The sequence below is a fragment of the Scyliorhinus torazame genome, chromosome 7 (genome assembly GCF_047496885.1).
Source record: "Scyliorhinus torazame isolate Kashiwa2021f chromosome 7, sScyTor2.1, whole genome shotgun sequence".
In the NCBI taxonomy this organism is placed as follows: Eukaryota; Metazoa; Chordata; class Chondrichthyes; order Carcharhiniformes; family Scyliorhinidae; genus Scyliorhinus; species Scyliorhinus torazame.
Window position 1 is genome coordinate 198,236,850 of NC_092713.1, and position 19,427 is coordinate 198,256,276.

Here is a 19,427-nt window from a genome sequence, read left to right on the forward strand (position 1 = left end):
GGAGGCCATGCTAAATTGACCATAGTGTCCAAAGGTTGGGTGAGGTAATGGGGATAGGGCAGACTTTGGGGCTAGGTAGGGATCTCTCTCAGAGGGTTGGTGCAGGCTTGATGGGCTGAATGACCTTCTTCTGCACTGTAGGGACTTTATGATTCTACCTTTGGATGCTCAGGGGCAATTCAGCATGGCTAATCCACCTAATCTACACATCTTTGAACTGTGGGAGGAAACCAGAGCACCCGGAGGAAACCCACTCAGACGCAGGGAGAAAGTGCAAACTCCACAGTCACCCAAGACCGGAATTGAACCTGGCACTGTGAGGCAGCAGTATTAACCATTGTGCCACTTTAATGAAATGAAATACTCTACTTTGAATCTGAAGCAGAATAGGTTTGGGGTATATTCAGTAGGTGTAAAATAATGGCAAAAATATTGCCACAAATTGGCAATCAGAAACCATGTGAATGGTTGATTCCAGAAATGGAAATGCCACATTAGTTCAGCAGTGTTTGGTTTTCTTTCAATTCAGCATACTGCATTTCCTGCTCATGATGCGGTCTCCTTTATATTGGGGAGACCAAATTTAGACTGAGCTATTGCTTCGCTGAATACCTCCATTCAGTCTGCCAGCATGAGCCTGTACTTTCATTCGCCTACCATTTTAATTCTCCAACTTTTCCCCATTCTGACCTTTCCATTCTCAGGCTGCTGCAATATTCCACTGGAGCGCAATGCAAGCTCGAGGAGCAGCATCTCATCTGTGAACGGGGCAATTTACAGCCTGTAGGATTCAACACTGAGTTCAACAATTTTGGATTGTAACCTCTAAACATACAAACAGCATTCTTACATTTGAACAGACAAATTAGAAGCAAGAGTCGGCAACTTGGCCCCTTGAGCCTTCTCCACGTATTGATAAGGTCATGGCTGATCAGATTGTGGCCTATCCCGTGTCCCCTTTGACTCTCTGACAGTCAAGAATCTATCTAACTCATTCTCAAAAATATTCAGTGACCCTGCCTCCTCTGCTCTCTGGGGAAGAGGATTCCACAGATTAATCACAATCTGAGAGAACAGGGGCTGGAGTCTCTGCCCCGCTGCACCACATTTCTGTTTCACCACACCGGCAAGATGCTCCGTTACGCCAGCTGGTCAATGGGGTTTCCCATTGTGGGGCAGCCCCACGCCATCGGGAATGACCCGGGCTGCCGGCAAAATGAAGCATCCCGCCGTCGGAGAATCTAGCAGATCTCTCATCTAATCTTAAATGGAAGTCCTTTATTTTTAAACTGCGTCCCCTAGGTCCATCTCTGCTTTCAGCATTCACCTTGTCAAGTCCCCTCAGAATTTATGGGCGAGATTCTCCACTCCCGCGCCGGTTGGGAGAATCGCCTGGGCCGCCAAAATTTCCCAGGACGCCGGTCCGACGCCCTCCCGCGATTCTCCCAAGCGGCGGGAACGGCCCCGTCGAGTTCCGCGGGCGGCAGGCCGGAGAATCGCCGGAGACACCTAAAATGGCGATTCTCCGTCACCCCCGCTATTCTCAGGCCCGGATGGGCCGAGCGGCCAGGCCAAAATGGCGGGTTCCCCCCGGCGCCGTCCACACCTGGTCGCTGCCGTCGGGAACAGCGCGGGAATGCTGGGGGGGGTGGCGGCCTGTCGAGGGGGGGGGGCATCCTGCACCGGGGGGTACCTCAAATGTGGCATGGCCCGCGATCGGTGACCACCGATCGTCGGGCCGTCCTCTCTGAAGGAGGACCTCCTTCCTTCCGCGGCTCCGCAAGATCCGTCCGCCATCTTCTTGCGGTGCGGACACAGAGAGGACGGCAACCACGCATGCGCGGCGACAAGGCCTGGCGCGTGAACCTCAACGGTGTTCGCGACGGCGTGGGCACTTCGGCGCGTGAGTGGAGAATCCCGCCCTATATGTTTCAATAAGGTCACCTCTCACTCTTCTAAACTCCAGTAAATACAGGTCCAACCTTTCTGGCCTTTTCTCGTAAGACAGGCACTTCATCCCAGGAAATCAGTCGAGTGAACCTTCTCCGCATTTACATTACACTCCATCAACAAATTTTTGCCCATTCACTAAAGCTGTCTATATCCCTTTGCAGACTCCTCATGTCCTCTTCACAACTGAGTCACCTACCTATCTTGGAGTCATTAGCTCATTTAGCCATTGTACATTCAGCCCCTTCATCGAGGTCATTGATATCGATTATAAATAGTTGAGGTCCCAACACTGACCCTTTTGCTACTCCACTGGCTACATCTTGTCAACTCAAAGATAGGAAAATAGGAACAGGATTGGGCCAGTCAGCATATCGAGTCTGCTTCACCATTCAATACGATCATGATTGATCATTCACTTCAATGCCTTTTCCAACATTATCACCATATTCCTTTACGTCATTGGCAATTAGAAATTTGTCAGACCCTACTTTAAACATAAGGCGGATTTTCCGCAAAGATTTCTAAGTGTGGTAGCGAGCGGGAACTGTCGCGAGCTGCTCGTGCTCAGCCCGACGGTGCTATTCAACATTAATTAGTCCACTTAAAAAGGCCTCATGGGCTTCAAGCTGCAAATGAATGCTCGCCAGCAGATTTGCCGGGACTGCAGTCGCCAACTCCCGCTAACAAGGTTGAGCAGCACTTAAATAACACTTGCACAACCAACTGAACTCAGCTTGCAGCCATGGCACTGAGACGACCGGTCCCAAGGTTTGGAGACACAGACCTGGGGAGGCTCCTGGATGGGGTGGAGGCCAAGAGAGATCTCCTGTTCCCCAAGGGCCCCGGAGGGTGAGCTACAGGGCAGCCACTGTCAACAGGGATAAGTGACAGCGGCCGTCACCTCAAGCAACGTGACCAGGAGGACTGGCCTCCAGTGCCGCAATAAGGTCAACAGCCTACAGAGGGCAGCACGGGTGAGTTAGCCACCACCAACCCCCCCCCCCTCCAAAACCTCTCACCCCCAACGCAACCAATTCCCCCAACACTCCATCTGCCCCAACCCACCCTTCACCCACCCTCCTTTTATCCCAACCCACCCATCACCCCAACCCTCCCTTCACAACCCCCTTCATCCCAACCCTCCCATCACCCCAACCCTCCCTTCACATTTCCCACCCCTGTGAACCATTCATGTGGTCAATGATGCCCTCTCTGTGTTTCTGTAGGAGAATCTCTCCCACAATCATCAGGAGAGGGCAAAGACTGGCAGAAGGATGCCAGACATAAGAAGCCTCACGACCGCCAAGGAACAGGCCTTGGAGGTTACGGGGGTAGCCGAGGACAGAGTGATCACCAATGCGGGGGGGTTGGCACACGCCGCAGAGATGAGGATCCGCCGGGCCCACCCAGAGGACTGTCACACGTGAGTTGTTATTGCCATGCAGACTGGCCCATCTCTCCCACTGACCACATGTTCACTCTCTCGCAGGTCCATCAGCCGATGGCGCCGGCCCATCCGGGGTGGCCCACCCCCTGCCTCCTATGAGACCACCTCGGAGGAGAGCTCCGAGGATGCAACCATCAATGCATCACAGCTGTCACCCCACACTCCACCAATGCAGAGACACACACCTCGGTGGGCAACGTCAGTGGACAGGCTTCTGGGGCACAATCTGGTGAGCACCACACAGTCACTGATGCACATCACGTGGAGGGTGTAACACCAAGGATAGACAGCAGTCGGAGGGCTGCTGGATCCCAGGAACCAGCTGGGACCCAGCCTGATGTTGAGCCTCTGGAACAGGTTGACCCGGAGCTGGTGGAAACATTATGGACTGGCCGGGACATTCAGAGAGATGTCAGTGACACTCCAGCCGGTTCATAACCGATTGGAGGAGTCCCAGAGGCTACAGGCACAGGAGATGTCACGGCAATACACTGCACCGAGGCCAACATTGCTAGGGTGGCGACCGCAGTGGAGAACCTGATGCACGACGTTGGCAGCATGAATGAAAGTGTTCAAGGCGTTGAACAGTCGGTGATGGCCATGGCTGAGAGCCTTGGTAGACTGTCGGACTCGATGGGGCATGTGGCCCAACCAGGCTGACCTTGATGAGGTGCCACGGGTCAAATTCCCGCTCTCAATTGGGAATGGCCGAGGTGCTGCGGAGCTTGTCCCAATCGCAGGTGGGCATTGCCGAGTCACTGTGGAGCATGTCCCAGTCACTGAGGAGCATCACCGAGGGCATGGACAGCATGGTGCAGATCATGGGGAACCACCAGGGCTGGCAGAGCCAGTTGATGCAGGGGCAGCCGGGGCTCGAACCAGATGCCCCTCCATTCCGAGGTGAACCCCAGGGCCTATGGGCACCGAGCGGGAGGAGGGGTGCTGGGTGGCAACCCAGACCGATCCTATGACCTGGCGATGGTAGCCACCAGATCCCTGAGTTCCACCCCTCTGATGAGGCCAAGTCTCGCAGCCAGCACCCAGAACAGGGCTGCACGGCGGTGCATGTGCCGCTGGCAAGTGCGCTGGGAGCCCTCTGGCCCCAGAGCCCCCAGAGGTCGCCCTGCGAGTGGCATTGAAGGCCACGGAATATGGAAGCAGCTGGCTGCCTCCACCTCTGATATGCATCCTGGGGGATACACCCAGACTTAGCAGCAGAGCTAGGAAGGGCAAGCACATCGAGGATCACCGAGTGCAATGGGGGGGTAGGTGGGGCGAGGTGTAGGTGGAGTGTGCATTAGGGGGAGGGGGAATGGCATTGTGAGGTGTTTGGAGGGCAAGGGAGGGAGGGTGTGGATAGTGGGGCGACACCATCGGGATAGGGGGCAGTGGTGTACACTTGTACGAGGAACAGTAAAATACCCTCACCATAACCAGAATGGTGCCTCTGGCTCTTTGTTCCGTGATGTGGGCCAACCACCAATCCCATGCCCCATCCCCCAGACATGACTACTCCCTCCACCCCCCCTCCCGTGCCCCACCCGACACGTCCTACCCATGCACACCTGACCGTGGGCATGTGCCTCGGGCCCATCCTCTGGGGGATTCAAGGTTGGCCGCTGCGTCTGTGGTGCTGCCTCCCACAGTGTTCAAGCACAGTGTCCATGCATCACGGTGTGATTGAAATGCCGGGCAATGAGCCCCACATATTACCTGGCCCCGCCCAACCATGTGGATCCACTTAGGATTTGTGAAGTGCGTACTTAACTACGATTGCCAATTCCTGATTAGCAATAGCCTTCAGCTGCACGTCCTCCGCCACCCCACCCCGCCCCATCAACCCGCAGGGTCCACCCCAAGCCCCCCTCCCCCCCACCGATACAGGAGCATACTAGTGCCCCCCGGATTACTGCCTGTGAGAGAAATGGCTACTCACCTCCTTGGCTCCCCACAGCAGCCCATCCACCAGGTTTACGTTTTTCAAAAAGCGTACGAATTGGTACCAGCGTGACCACTTTCCGGGGAGGTTGCTGAATCATGGGAGGCCATTGGATGTTGGGTGGCTCCCATTAATTGTATGGAAAAAGGGCTTAAGTGGTGATAATTGGTTTCTCACCAGGCTACGGCAGGATCCCAATTGCACCTATGGGAGCAGGCCGGTTGCAACGCAAACATTCTCGTTTGTGTCCTCTGGTTCTAGACTTCCCAATCAGGGCAAACATCTTGCATCTTTCTATTCCTTTCAGTGTTTTGTAGGTTTCAACGAGATCACCTCTTATTCTTTGAAACTCTAGAGAATACAGGACAAGTTTGCCCAAACTCTCTTCATAAGACTGTCCCACCATCCCTGGAACAAGTCTGGTGAACCTTTGTTGCACTTTCTCTGTGGCAATAATATCGTTCCTGATGTAAGGAGACCAAAACTGCACTCAGCGCTCCAAGTGCAGCCTAACCAAGGTGTGATACAATTGAAGTAAGACTTTGCTAATCCTGTCCTCAAACCTTCTTGCAATATAGGCTAACACACTATTAGCATGCCAAATTAGTTGCTGCACCTACATTTTAGCTTTCAGTGTCTTACTGACGAGAACACCCATGTCCCTTTATACATCCATACTTTCTAATTTCTCACCATTTAAGAAATACTCTGCATATCTGTTCCTCTGGCCAAAGTGGATAACCTCACATTTTTCCACATTAATTTCCATCTGCCATATTCTTGTGCACTCATTAAGTCTGTCCGAATGAATATTACATTTGGTCCCCACATCCAAATCATTGATATACTTTGTGAACAAATGAATGACCCATATATCCATACTCTGTTTCCTGTTAATTAACTAATCCCCTGTCCATGTTAATATGTAACTCCCTTTACCATGACCTCTTATTTTCTGCTATATTCTTGATGTGGCACCTTGTCGCATGCGTTTTGGAAATCTAAATCCGCCACATCTACAGGCTCCCCTTTATCTATGTTTATTACTTCCTGAACAAACTCTGATAAATTAGTCAAACATGATCCTTTTCACAAAACCATGTTGACTTCCTGCGTATATTAAAACTTTCTAAATGTCCTGCTATAACCTCCTTAATGATAAATGATTGCATTTTCCCTGTGACAGATGTTTGGCTAACTAGCCTGTATTTTCCTGCTTTCTGTCCCCATTCTCTGTCCCCATTTTTGTTTTATTTTTCTTTTCTGGTTTTTTCTTGTTTCTCTCTTATTGCCTTTCTTTGCTTTCAGACGGTTATTTGGGATCCTGCCATTCACACCTCTTCTAGTTGCATCTTTTCTTTGTTTACTTGTCCCATTACCACTCATTTGGCCTTGCACCATGAACCCTTTTGTCATTTAATTTCTCTTGACCTTCTCACTCTCACACACCTGTCTTTTGCTCTTCTTACCACGCTCCCCTTTTTCACTTGATCAAGACTGATTACATTTCTCTCATTTTTCCCAAGGTCAGTGTTAACTTTGTTTCACTCTCCACACAAAACCGCCTGACCTGTTGAGTATTTGCCTATTTCTCAGTGTTTTTTCCAAATTTCCAACATCCGCAGTATTTTGGGTTTCTAATTTTCAGGGGAAAACGTGACATTGGCACAGACAAGAGGAAGCTGCAACTGATTGCATTCTATAACTCATCTGGGAATGATTGATGTTGCCGCTGGATGTAAAGAATTGGAACATTTTACAAGGTCCACCAATCACCTCAAATTCTTAACCCCAAGATTACTGTAAGTGCGATCTGTAAATGTTTATCAAGTTTTGCCATTAATCCCAATTAAGCTGCTATGCTGGTGAATGTTTCATGCTTAGTTGTCTAGTACCTTGCTCCTTGATCAGTATTCATCTGTTATCCCAAAGAACAATGCAGCACGCTATAAGACTATGTGGAGCATCGTAGCCGAGCCAATGCCCATCCTACCCAATGCCCTGACACAAAACGTCCAGTGAGCAGAAAAAGAGTTTGATGTTCTTTTGATTGACATGAAAGCTCTGAAGCAAATTATAACGCCTCCCACATTCACCACAAATGAGAGGGAGTGGCGCTGGGTCTTCCACATCTACATGACTCAGTATTACATCCACTTACCCATCAAACACAACTTGGCTTTTTCCATATGTAGATATTCTAATTGGATTAATTTCTGATGAGTGATTTCTTTATTCTTAAAATCTTTGACCCGGCTTGTAGAGTTGTGCTGATAAAGGTGTACCTAAATAGTGCACTCTACCTGGCTTTGTCTACACAGAGTTTTGAAGCAGATTAACACCTGTGCAAAATAAATGTACGCAGCAACATATTATGTTTTAACGACACACTCTCATGTTAAAATCACCAATTTGCATTTCTGTCCTTATAAACTAAGGTCATTATTGGGCAAGTTGTCAATCTGTGAGGAAAACAAAGGCATAAATAAATTATGTCCCAGGTCTGGTCTCTGGGCATTATGAAATAGTGGAGGATAATAGAGTAAAGTAAACACATGCAGCACTGTCACCCATCACTTTATTTGAAGATCAAGATCAGCACAAACAATAATGCTAAAGGTGAAGTTAGCCATAGAATATTCAAGCAACTGTCAAGTTTCTGTATATTCTATCACATGTATAAACAGCATAGAAAAACAGGACCACCTGGAAAGTCATAATGTCTCCCGGTCAATTTTTTTCAGTCAGTTCTTGAAGGAGGTGAATCCTTGTGTGCTTTCTCACCCTCAATAAATGCAACTGTGTCTCTTGACATGTCATTGAAAAAGATATATCACCAACATTCACATGGTAGAAAAAGCAACTCGTCACTTTTCTTCTTAAGTCACTCCATCATCAGTGACAGAAACTCTCGACAGTCTAGTTTTAAGATTACCTTTTGGAAAAACTGAAGCACAACTGGCTGCACTAAGTGGAGGTCAATAGTTGTAAAGGAATCTCACATTGATCGCAGGGCAGCCCCAATGGTTAACATAGAGATTTGTACCTCCCTATGTTTCGAACAACATAACTGTTCATTCAATAATTCCTTTAATCTTTTGCTGTGGTATTACATACAGCGATTAAATCCATGACTTAGTCAAGACTGAAAACCCGTACAACACACATTGATTCCTCAATTTAATATCTATATGGAACAGTTAACATTTTGAGAGTGCAACTTGTACTTGATTATCAGATCAGCTATTGTTGCTTAATGTGGAGTACTTTCTATCACAATGCACAAGGGTGTACATGATGCCTTGTGTGTAGTTCTGGCAGGGGTCACCACGCTAGCAAACAAAGGTTGGCTCGTGAACGGGAGTGTGGTGGATGGAGGAGCTGCGGTCTTTGGAGCCTGGTCGAGCAGAATTCGATGGACTTGGGAGACGTGTATGGTGGGGGGAGAGGATTGATACTAGGTGAGGTGTTTGCAAGAGGGAGTGGATGTGGGGATTCTGGAGATGGGGGTGGGGGTCGACAGTAACAAAAGGAAGGGACAGTTCCGGCTGGATGGACAGAGGCTGGGGTAATGGTGATGGCAGATAGGAGGGAAGGGTGAGAGACCCCCGGTCAGAATGGTGACGAAGAACGTGAGGGAGTTAGGGGGACTGGTGAAAAGAGAAAGAGATTTTGTGCATTTGAAGAGTTTAAAAGCCGATGTGGTGATGCTGCAAGAGACTCATCTGAGGGTGAAGGGCCAGATGAGGCTTGGGATGGGTTGGGTGAACAGTGTTTCATTCGGGGGTTGAAAGCAGGGTTGGGGGGGTGGTGAGGCAAGAGGGTGAGGTTCCAGGTGGAGAAGGTGATGGCAGGTCAGGGAGCAGGCACTTGATCCTAGCAGATGTGCTGGAGGGGAGGTCGGTGGTGTTAGTAAGCAAATATGCCCCTAATTGGGATGATGTGGGGTTTGTGAAGAGAATGCTGACTGCAATTCCAGATGTGGATACCCATGAGTTGATTCTGGGATTGGAACACCGTTCTAGAGCTGAAGGTGGACAGGTCCCAGCCGCCCTTGCTGACCCCGTCAGGGAGGGGGAGGGGCAAAGCCGTTGGTCGGGCTTATAAGGGAGATGGTAGGGGGGGATTCACCGTGGAGATTTTTACACCCGAGGAACCGGGAGTACTTGGTTTTTTTCCCCCGGTGCACAAGGTGTTCTCAAGGATTGACGTTTTTGTGGTAGTGAAGGTGCTGTTGGCTGGAGTTAAGAGGGCAGAGTATTCGGCAATTGTAATGTCGGATCACACTCCGCATTGGATAGATGTGGTACTAGAGACAGGGGCGACCCAGAAGCCGTGGTGGAGGAGGAATATGGGGCCACTGGTGGATTGGAGTTCCTGTGATAAGATAGGGAAGGTGATTGAGGAGTGTGTGGGGTTCAATTGCATGGGGGAGGTCTCACCATCAGTGATTTGAAAGGCCCTGAAGGCAGTGGTGAGGGGAGAGGTGATCTTGTTTAAGGGTTAGGAAGGAGAAGGAGGAACGTCAACCGTTGATAGAAGAAATTTGGAGGTGGATGGGAGGCATGCGAGGGACCCAGATCTAGTGCTCCTGCCAAAGAGGAAGGAGGTGCAGGCAAGGTTTGACCTGCTATCCATGGGGAAAGTGGTGTGTCAGCTGAGAAGGGCGAAGGGGGCCGTCTATGGGTACAGGGAGAAGGCGGGACGCATGTTGACAGCTTCGCAGTCAAGCCACGGCGATGGAGGTGGTTCGGGTTCGGTATAGGATGGGTAGTCATTGGTGGCGTCGGAGCAAATTAATAAGGTGTTTGAGGAATTTTATAGGGACTGGTACAAGTCAGAGCCAACAGAGAATGAGCGGGAGATGAGGCAGTTTTTTTGTGGGGTTAGAGTGCCCAAGGTTGGGTGAAATGGTGAAGACACGGCTGGAGGAGCAGGTGGGGTTGGAGGAAGTTAAGGCGGCAATCGGGATGATGCAGGTGGGGAAGGCGGTGGGGCCGGATGGGTTCCCGGTTGAATTTCACAAGAGATTAATGGATAGACTGATGCCATTGTTGGTGGAAACGTTCAAAGACACGATGGGCGGGAGGGGGGGGGGGGGGTCTTGACATAAATTATGGGGCAGGCCTCCATTTCGTTGCTGCTTAAGAACGATATGGCCCCGGTGGAGTGTGGGTCCTCCAGCCCATATCTCTGCTGAATGTGGACGGCAAGATATTGGCAAAAGTGCTGCCGTTAAGGATGGAGGTGTGCCTTCCGAGGGTGATTGGGGAGGATCAGGCGGGGTTCATTAAGCGCAGACAGTTGTCATCAAATGTAAGGTGGCTGTTGAATGTGGTGCTGAGGGAAGGAAGTTAGAGGTGGCAGAGGCATTAGATGTTGAGATGGCGTTTGATCAGTGGAGTGGAGTTATTTGATGGCAGTGTTGGAGAAATTTGGGATTGGGCCGAAATTTGTGGCTGTATAAGGAGCCGATGGCGAGTGTGCACACGAATCATCTGAATGCAGGGCATTTTCCATTTCATCGGATACGAGGCAGGGGTGCATCATGTATGTCCCCCCTTCTGTTAGCAATGGCTATAAAGCTCTTGGCCATTGTGCTGAGGAGCTCGGAGTTGTGGAAGGGAATAATGAAATGGGGGGGGGGGGGGGGGGGGGGGGGGGTGATGGAGCATAAGGTGTCTTTATATGCGGGTGACTGGTTATATATTTATATATTTCAGAGCTGGGCTCCTCGATGAGGTACATAATGGGTTTACTTCAAACATTTGAAATGTTCTCTGGATATAAGCTGCGTTTGGGGAAAAGTGAGTATTTTGTGGTTTCCTCTCCTAGGACTGAGGTGCAGCCACTCCATCTGACGGCATCTCACTTTAGGTATCTGGGAAAGCAGGAATCCCAGGATTGGGCAGGTTTTCGGAGGTTGAATTTCTCTAGCTTGGTGGGAGGGTGAAGGCTGATTTGTTGAGGTGGGATAATCTTCCTCTGTCGTTGGCAGACCTGGTGCAAGCAGTGAATATTTTACCGTCATTCTTGTTTCTGTTTCAGTGCCTGCGGTCATTTTGCCTAAGATATTTTTCAAGGGGGTGGATTGGCTGATCTCGTCATTTGTCTGGGCGGGAAGGTGGCCATTTAAGGAAGGTGGTCCTGCAGAGGGGATGGTAGTCGGGGGTTTGGGCCGTCCAATGTCCTATTATTGGGCGGCGAATGCAGAGAAGGCTCAAGGATGGAATAGGGAGGTGGGGGCTTTGTGGATAATGATGGAGATAGGCCATGTAGGGGACTGGGGTTGAAGGCACTGGCAACGGTGCCGCTCCCAATCTCTCAAGGGAAGTATTCGGTGGGTCTGGTGGTGGCCATGCTGAAGATTTGGACGCAGTTTCAGCAGTATATTGGGTTGGAAGTGGAGTCGAGATGGTGTGGGGGGGGGTCAATCAGGGGAAATCACAGGTTTGAGCCAAGGAGGATGGATGCGAGGTTCCAGGAATGTGAGGAGAAGGGGATTAGGGAAATGACGGATCTGTTTCTGGGAGGTCTCTCAGTTTGCGAGCTTAATGAGAAGTTTGGGTTGGTGCAGGAGGCGAGTTTCCGGTACATGCAGGTGCGGGACTTTGCGAGGAAGGTCTTCCCGGCCTCCCAAATTGTGTCTGCCTCCTCGTTGCTGGAGGTGGTGCTGTCAGTGGGAGGGTTGGAGTGGGGGCCATCTTGGCAATTTACAGGAGAGGTTTAGAGGAGGATAAGATGTCTATGGAGGGCATTAAGGTTGTCAGGTGGATGTACCTTTAAGAAATGGGTGTTTATGAAATAGCTGCAGTGATGTCAGTGTGTGGATGGAGCTGGGCTATTACTTTCGTTTTGAGCTGGCAGCAGTGTGTTTTGTTTCATTTTCAGAGTTGGAGAGCTGCATGTGAACTAAGCAGATGTGTGTATTGATCTTTCTCTTTACAAGCTAAAGAATGTCTTCAGCTCATTGATGATTTCAAAGTAAGATTTCTGTAGAGAATTTAAACCTGCTGTATTTATTTTAAAAGGGTTTAACTTATGGCTGTTGTTTGGGAATTATTAAGGGTTATCTATATAGTACTGTATCTTTTGGGGGGCGGTCAGGATTGGTAGTTGATAAACCATTTACTGTGTGTTCATAAAACGTTAACTGGATTCATAGAATAAACATTGTTTTGTTTTAAACATACTTTTAGATCTCTGTTGCATCACACCTGTAAAGTGGGCCCTTGTGCTCCCCATAACCAAAACCTATTAAAAGTTGTGGATCAGGTGAACTCCATGATATACTTTGGGATAAACACACATTTTTTAAACGTACATCCACCTGACAAGGTTAAGTGGGAGGAAGCGCTGGGAGAGCCGCTGGAGGGGGGGGATTGTGGTGTGAGGTGCTGTGGAGGGTGAATGTCTCGACTTTGTGTCCGAGGCTGGGGCTGATACAGCTGAAGGTGGTGTACCTGGCCAAGTCAAGAATGAGCTGGCTGTTTGAGGGGGTGAAGGATGACTGTGACCGATGTGGGGGCGGGGGGCTGCCCTGTGAACCATGTACATGTTTTGGTCCTGTACGAAGCTGGAAAGGTTTAGGAAGGCGATTTTCAGTACCATTTCAGGGGTTTTGCATGTCAACGTAGATTCCGGTAGCCTGGAAGCCATATTCGGTGTGTTGGGCTGGCCGGAGCTGCAGACTGGTGCGGGGGCAGATGTCCTAGCCTTCACCTCGCTGATCAGTCACAGGCGGGTCTTGTTGGGGTGGAAGTCAGCCTCTCCACCCTGTGCCTCGGCCTGATTGGGGGACTTGGAGTTTTTAGCCCTGGAGAAGGTGAAATTTGCTCTAAGTGGGGTGAATGATGGGTTCTACAAGGTTGGGGTTTGTTCATTTTGCATTTTGGAGAATTGGTTACCGTCAACTGTTGAGGGAGGGGTGGGAGTTTGGTGGGGAGGGAGGAAGAGATATAGGTGAGTGGGGGTTTAATATGTTGGATGGGTTTTGTTACTGTTGTAAATTGTAAAAACGTTGAAAATTTGGAATACAAATACTCCAAAAAATAATGCGTTGTGTTTTTTGTCATAGAGGATGCAGCACCATGGCTATTAGAATGTAACTCTGGTACACATACTTTTAATTTAATTCCATTTGGCAAATAAGTTAATTAAGAGCATTTTTTTTGTCACTCATCTCTACCATTACCTCTTATTCAGAACACTTATCGCAAAGGATTTACCAAGCTTACAGCTGGCACTGCCTAACAAGGGCAAGTTATTTCTGACTTTCTGATAGCTCTCGGGAAATTAATTCTGGTCAGGCTGTTACTTCAATGGCTTGGAATAAATTGCCTAAAAACCTTTTCCATATATTTAGTAAAACTATCCTCGTAATAATGGTGTGTTAGCGGGTGTGTGGGGGGGGGAAGCAATTAAACAGAAAGATTTCCCTTCCACCTTTCAGATGGCCATAACAGATGCCGATTGAGTTCCCAAACCAGTATGGCTTTGCTTAATTTCTGATGATGTCCACCTTCCTGCAAAAGGTAATATGTGGCATGCACACAATGTCCGAATCGCAACCAAATTTCTATCACATTGGTTGACAGAAAATGCAGTCAGTAAGCACATAGATTGAATGTACCGACAGCTCTCAGGCAATTTAAATGCTATCTGCAAGTTGTGATTTCCAAAAAAAGCATACGGACAGGAGTCTTCATCAGCCGATGTCAGAATCGGGAAATACGATGGGGCCGAGAATTTGTGTCAGCCAAAAATTAAGGTTGGTGCCGGGTGTCAATGGAATGCCAAACTCCGGTCCTTCGACAGTGGCTTGAATGCGTTTAACGCCCCACGCCAGCATGGGCAGGCAAATTGTACAGTAAAGGCCATTGGCATATCATTAACGGGCCAGGCCCAGCATTTTCCGGGCCTTCCATATCACTTGTGAATGTGCTCCGCCTTCACCTAGAGGAATTACCGACAGCAAGGTTCACTTGTGCTATTTCAAATCGGGAAACAAGCGCTGTGGCTGCTGAGGGTGTGAGAGGGGGTACATACAGTGTCTAACATCGCTATATTATGCTGACAGTTGTGCCACTGGCTGGGGGACATCTGCCAAAGCTGGGGAGAGTAACGGAGGCTGCTTGGAGGAGGGGCGTGGGTTGGGGTGGCTGGGCTGTGGCGGTGCACGCTGCTGACTGCCCACTGAGAATTTAGCACCACGGGTCGTATGGGTGCCCCCCCAGGCCACCCCCCTAGGTACTCTCTGACACAGCCAAACAATCAACAGGATGGCTGTGCTCCAGTGCAACTGGTGCCATCACCTTAGCTGGTGTGAGGGTCAGCATGCATTGGAACTGCGCGAGTTCTACGTGGTGCCGGTGTTCGCCCATTAACGGAATCTTAAACGCTCCGGGACTGGCACCGCTTTCATTCACGTAGAACACTATCGATTCAGACCCAACATCAACACTCTCTCAAACAGATAATTCAGCCCACTGACTTTCAAAAACTAATCAGAAACAAACTTTGAAAATGCTCTTTTGTTTTTCTTTTAAACATGCAACAGTTCCTGACAGATGAAAGATTTGCCCAGATTACAGCATTCTGTCTTAAAAATAGTGAAATCCCATTGAAATAATAATGGAACATTGGCAACAGGCAAAGTCATGAAATAAATAGTCCTCACCAGCCTACGGATTTCCTTCTCGGACTCCCATTTGATTTTAACAATGGCCTCCTGATGGGACTGATGCTCACTCCTCAGGTTTCCAGCTTTTATTTTATCAGATTGAATCATATTGTTCAGTGACTCTTCCACCTGCTTTTTCGCTGATTTTAGTTCACTTAGTTCCTGCAACAGTTTAAGGCGCTCAGAGTCAAATGTTTTCCGTGCCTCATCCCGGGCCTCGTTAAACAATGCTGTTCTTACTTTGTCACTGCTGCCATCACGCAGCGCATTTACAAGTGACTTTAATCGTTGAACCTCATGCTCTTTGATTTTGATCGTACGAGCCAGCTCCTGGTCATGTTGCTTTATCAATGTCTCTCGAACAGACTGCAATTCTTTCATTTTATCCTCGTGTAGTTTGCTTTTTAAGTCTGTGATGGTCGCTGTGTGCTTGTGCTGCTCCTGTTCTCGAATACGTTTTACTTCTTGTACCTTTTCTCGTTCCAGTTTACTGACCTGAAAGCATAATGACACAAAAAGCTGAAACAAACAGTGCACTGGGAAATGAAATCGCAGAAAGAAAAGTGAAGGATGGCATTCTGGTCACAGTGCTGAGGGAGTGCTGCATTGTTGTAGGTGCCGGCCAGAATCCTCCAGTCGGCGGGATTCTCTTTTCCCACTGGCAGTGCAACCCCACCCATGGGTTTCCCAGAAGCGTGGGGTGGTCTCAATGGGAAGACAGTATCCCGCCCCAGTGAACGGCAAGCCACCAAGAAACACGTGGCTGGGGAACCAGAGAATCCTGCCCAGCATTTTTCAGATGAGACAAGGCCCCATCTGCCTACTCGGTGGACGTAAAAGATCCAAAAAATATACAAGCATTGGAGGCAGTCCAGAGAAGGTTTACTCGGTTGATCCCAGGTATGGAAGCAATTTCTTCTGAGAGTTTAAGTGGGTTGAGCCTGTACGCATTGGAGTTTAGAAGAAGGGGAGACAACCATATTGAGACATGCAGAATTCTCAGGGGCTTGACAGGGTAGAGGCTGAAAGGTTATTTCCTCTTGTTAGGGAGTGTAGGGCCAGAGGACATAATCACAGAGTAAGGGCTCACCCAGTTAAGACAAAGATGAGGAGGAATTTCTTCTCTCAGAGGTCAGGAGTCTGTGCAATTCTTTACCACAGAGAACTGTAGAGGCTGGGTCATTAAGTTTGTTCAAAGCTGAGACAGGCAGAGTTTTAATCAGTAAGGGAATCAAGGATTATGGGGATAAGTGGAATTGAGAATTATATCAGGTCGGCCCATGATCTCGTTAAATAGCGGAGCAGACTCAATGAGCCGAATGGCCTACTTTGGCTCCTCATTTCATGGTCATATCCCATGCACTAGTTCAAAAAAAGGAGCAGGGGAGTTAGCCTCTGTGTCCTGGCTAATATGCATCCCTCAATCAACTTCACAAAGGTCATTATCACATTGCTGTTTGTAAGAAAGATTTCACTGTGCGCAAACTGGCTGCTGTGTTTCCTACATCAGGGTTTTTCAAAGTGTGGGTCGCAACCCACAGGTGATTGCGCAATGTTGCAGACCTGTGGTCCGTAACAATGTTTTTAAAGGTTGAAAATTGGTGGACGTGGTTGAATTTGGACTGGGTATCGATACCTTGGCAACTTGATAAACTTCCACCTTCCCCAAGATCTGAACTGCTGCTGGAAGCCTTTACTGACAGCCATTTATATATTCCCTGGCACACCAGCAATTGTGTTTATTGCATGTATATGTGCGCTAATGAGTGTTTCTGGATCATTCTTCAAAACAGTTTTTGCACTAGTGATAACATAAGGCTGTGAAATGTCCTGTGATGCGCTGTTACTTAGCAATTGTAAATTTCCATACCCTTTAACTTTCTTCCAACAAATCAGATTCTCAGCCATCACACATTATACAGTGCGTACAGTGCACGCAGCACCTTTTAAAGCTGGAGCTGTCTAAGACTTTTGACTGATAACATAAATCAAACATATATCATGCTGTGGAATATTGATTGTTCCTGCTCTCCTTCAACACTCAGAGCAAGTGTTGTCGGTCTATGATATTCTCTTATGTTCTTAACATTCTGTTGTTGGAATTCTGTTCAAGCGGTTTTCCGTAATCCTCCCTCATTGTAATCAAAGCATCAGAACTTTAACAGAATATTCTAATTGAAAATTGTATCAAGAGTGCAGTGAGTTTACCAAAACAGATTCCTGCTTCTGAAACTTCACCACATCACCATAAATGTTCCTGGGTGGATTGGGGATCAGGAAGAAATGGAAGGGGAGGGTTGGAAGCAATCTTTCGGAAGTGGCCAATTAAAGAGCCACCTCTGGAAGCCGTGTCCAAATAGAGAGAGTTCAATATCAGGGGATCTATTCTGCACACCACATGAACAGGACCACTGCCACCCTTGCAATGTAGTTGCTGCTGAGCGGCCAGCAGCGTGTGTGTCAACAACAGCATGGAGGTACCTTCAGTGGGAAGGAATTGGCTGCCATTGCAGCAAGAGCTACATTGTTGGAGACATCAGGGCCGGGATTCTCCCCTATCCGGCGGGGCGGGGGGGGGGGTCCCGGCGGGATGGAGTGGCGTGAACCACTCCGGCGTCGGGCCGCCCCAAAAGTGAGGATTTCTCCGCACCATTAGGGGCCAAGCCCTCACCGTGAGGGGCTAGGCGCGCGCCGGAGTGGTTGGCTTGTAAATTGATGTTCCTCATCCTTGGAGCAATTTTTGTGAATCTATTCTGCACCCTCTCTAATACCGTCACATCCTTCCTAAAGTGTGGTTTCCAGAACTGGACACAATACTCCAGTTGAGGCAGAAATGTGTTTTATTAATGTTTATCATAACCTCCTTGCTTTTGTACCATATGCCCCCATTTAAAAAGCCCAGGATCCCATTTTTTTTTAAAACCACTCTCTCAACGGGCCTTGTTGTCTTCCATGATTTGTGCACATATATCCCCAGGTCCCTTTGCACCTACTCCCCTTTAGAATTTTATCCTTTATTTTATATTGCCTCTCGCCATTCTTCCTATCAGAATTTACCACTTCGCTATTTGCCAATTGTCCACAATTCCACCAACCTAAATTCTTTCGAAGTTTAGCAATATCCTATTCACAAAAATTCCAAGTTTTGTGTCATCTGCATATTTTGAAATAATGCACTGCTGCATTCTCTATTCTGTTTTACCTGGATGGCTTGGATGTGTAGTGTTGAATAAAGAACACAAAGCTTTGTTATCAAACAAAACTATGAATTTATTTACACTACTAACTAGGATTCGTTCACATTCCTAAAGTAGAAGGTTATTGTATGAAACTATGGAATCTCTATTTTACAGAATTCTCAAGTATACAACTGCTTTCTCTCACACCTCACCATCTAATCCTTTTACTCTCTAATCTTATCTTCTAATCATCTAATCCCAGAATCCCCAAGTCCATGATATATATATATGACTGTTCTGTGGTTCTCTCTAGTGGTAAGAAACATTTTCATTAATTGTTAACTCTTTACATCCCAGTCAATATACATATCATTACACACTGTACATCAAGGTCTAGGTCATTTAATACTAAAATGTCAGGGGTCATAAAACTGATCTCTGGGGAACCGCACTATAAACCTTTCTCCAATCCAGCGGCACAGTTGCACTGCTGCTTCCCACCCCTGTCCAACGCCGGCATCTCCACAAGATGTTCAGTGTTATCAAAGCAAACTGGTTTAATCCTAAAGATAAAAAGTTTGCTTTTACTTGGCATTCTGGGGCGTCAGCGGGTCGGAGAATGGCCGTTGGCCGCCGTGAATCCCGCCCCCGCCGGTTGCCGAAGTCTCCGGTACCGGACATTCGGCGGGGGCGGGAATTGGGCCGCGCCGGTTGGCGGCCGCCCCCCCCCCCGCTCGATTCTCCGGCCCGTATGGGCCGAAGTCCCGCCGATAAATTGCCTGTCCCGCCGGCGTAAATTAAAGTACCTATTTACCGGCGGGACAAGGCGGCGTGGGCGGGCTCCGGGGTCCTGGGGGGGGGCGCGGGTCGATCTGACCCCGTGGGGGCACTCTTGCCCTTCCGCCTCCGCCACGGTCTCCACCATGGCGGAGGCGGAAGAGACTCTCCCCACTGCGCATGCACGGGAAACTGTCAGCGGTCGCTGTCGCTCCCGCGCATGCGCCGCCCCGACATGTCATTTCCACGCCAGCTGGCGGGGCAACAAAGGCCGTTTCCGCCAGCTGGCGGGGCGGAAATCCCTCCGGCGCCGGCCTAGCCCCTCAATGTTGGGGCTCGGCCCCCAAAGATGCGGAGCATTCCGCACCTTTGGGGCGGCGCGATGCCCGTCTGATTGGCGCCGTTTTGGGCGCCAGTCGGCGGACATCGCGCTGTTTGGGGAGAATTTTG

General features: G+C 48.8%; 1 protein-coding gene across 2 annotated transcripts in view; it reads right to left on the bottom strand.

Annotated features, from left to right (window-relative positions):
- Window positions 1-19,427, bottom strand: part of LOC140426776 (janus kinase and microtubule-interacting protein 2-like) — a 388,630-nt gene that overhangs the window by 147,314 nt on the left and 221,889 nt on the right. For both annotated transcript variants that reach the window (XM_072511933.1, XM_072511934.1), the window contains exon 4: window positions 15,019-15,516. In XM_072511933.1, coding sequence (XP_072368034.1) covers window positions 15,019-15,516 — 498 coding nt within the window. The remainder of the gene's footprint in view (window positions 1-15,018; window positions 15,517-19,427) is intronic.